Source organism: Lipotes vexillifer, unplaced genomic scaffold, assembly GCF_000442215.2.
Source record: "Lipotes vexillifer unplaced genomic scaffold, Lipotes_vexillifer_v1.1 scaffold393, whole genome shotgun sequence".
NCBI lineage: Eukaryota > Metazoa > Chordata > Mammalia > Artiodactyla > Lipotidae > Lipotes > Lipotes vexillifer.
In genome coordinates, this window is record NW_006774564.1 from 1760403 (window position 1) to 1762392 (window position 1990).

A 1990-nucleotide genomic window follows, 5' to 3' on the forward strand; every position below is an offset into this window, starting at 1 on the left:
TTGCGGGTCCTTCCTCAGCCTTGCCCCAGGCCTGCTCTGGGATCCTGCCTGCATGAGAGGCGGTGTGGGGAGGGAGGGACTCAGGTAGGGTTACTTTTACACACTCGCAGCTTCTTTTGTTGTGGCTCCCAGCTAAACCCCTGGAAAGCAGGAGGATTTTGGAGGTTTGGTTTGGTTTTGATATTGCCAATGTCTAGCCTAGAGCCTGACACATGAAAGTTTATTAAATGATAGAAATACACAATACGTGCACCAACACACATAGGGCACATACCAGATGACACATCCACCCCAGATATGTGCACAGCACACAGGTATGCCACCCCACCCGCCAAGAGCTCACAAATGAATGGGAAAGGCGGATTCCAAAACAGATAATGGTAGTGGGATGTGGTAAGTATAATGAGAGCAATGCTGGCGTATTTAGGAAGTCCAGTGGAGGATGCCCAGCTCAGATGTATGTGTGTGTGGGGGGGGGATGGGTAGCACAGGCAGGTAAAACGTGGGCAAAGGCAGGAGGAGTAAGAGAGCAGAGTGTTTTAAAGGCGAGCTGGGGTGAGAGGCAGCTAGGAAGAATCGAGAAGAACTGAGTGTTGTTGCCTGACAGGAGATGAGGCTGTGGGGAGGGGCAGGGGTCAGTGCCAAGGGGCCTCGTGAAGGAGCTGGGCTCTCGGCCGAGGTCTCCAGGGGACCACTGAGAGTTTAAGCAGAAGCAGGACCCAAACAGAAATATCTTTAAGATTTCTCAGATGCGGTAAGGTGGGAACACTGGGAAAGAGATGAGGCGGGGGGCTAGACACCCAACATACGTGTACTGGTCCAGGGCCTCTGAGACCACGGACCCCAACGATACCCTTACCAGACACAGCCAGGCTGGAGAACCAGAGAGTGACTCAGCCCGGGAGCGGGGGAGGGCCTACGGGGCCAATAAACCCGCTCTGGGCTTGGGCCTCTCTTAGGCCCCATCCCAGCTCCCTCGCTGGCCCTGAGGATGATGTGAATTTGTAAGTTCCTGCAACTCAAGATCCTCCAGCCTGGAGCCAGCTCCCCACCACCCCACAGGAGGATGCAACCATCAACTGTCTCCCAGGTGGGCTCCACGCCTCAGGGCTGCTTTATCACCCCCTCAACCTCTCCCAACCTGCCCCCAGGTCTGGTTTCAGAACCGCAGAGCCAAGTGGCGGAAGCGTGAGCGTTATGGGAAGATCCAGGAGGGGCGGAACCCCTTCACGTCTGCCTATGACATCTCCATGCTGCCCCGAACCGACAGCCATCCCCAGGTGAGACCCCTCCCCACCCAGACTCGGGGCCTGGCAATTCCGTGGGGAAGCCAGCAAGAGTGTGAACTGTGGTCCCCGGGAGACCTGGAGCAGCATTAGCGCTCCAAGTGACTGTGGGTAAATCACTTCTTCCTCTGCAAAATGGGCTCTTACCAGTCTCATGAATGATGTATGCAGAGCAGTTGGTACAAAGGAATCACCAGAGGAAATCTCATTCTGAGATGTAATGGCAGGGGCCTTCTGAGATGCCACTGCTCAAGTGTTGGGGGCGGGAGGGAGCAGATTCTAGACCTGGACCAAGTGGAGTTCTCTTGTCAAGTTTCTTGGGCCCGTAAGGGCAAAGAGAGAGTCCCGAGGTAAGGAGGGCCCCCCAGGCTCCTGATTCATGGGCTTTCTTTTTCTCTCTCTCTTTTCAGCTGCAGAACTCCCTGTGGCCCAGTCCAGGGTCTGGGAGCCCCAGGGGGCCCTGCCTCATGTCTCCAGAGGGCATCCCCTCCCCATGCATGTCTCCATACTCCCACTCTCATGGGAATGTGGCTGGCTTCATGGGGGTACCAGCCTCTCCTGGAGCCCACCCTGGCATCTACTCCATCCATGGCTTTTCCCCTGCCCTAGGGGGCCCCAGCTTTGAGCCCTCCCCGGATGGCGACTATAAGTCTCCAAGCCTCATCTCACTCAGGGTGAAGTCCAAGGAGCCACCCAGCCTGCTG

At 56.4% G+C, this 1990-nt stretch overlaps 1 protein-coding gene across 1 annotated transcript in view; it reads left to right on the forward strand.

Annotated features, from left to right (window-relative positions):
- The window catches only part of ALX3 (ALX homeobox 3), a 10001-nt gene that overhangs the window by 7734 nt on the left and 277 nt on the right, over positions 1–1990 (forward strand). The window contains exons 3-4 of the mRNA XM_007449360.1: positions 1152–1280; positions 1697–1986. Coding sequence (XP_007449422.1) covers positions 1152–1280; positions 1697–1986 — 419 coding nt within the window. The remainder of the gene's footprint in view (positions 1–1151; positions 1281–1696; positions 1987–1990) is intronic.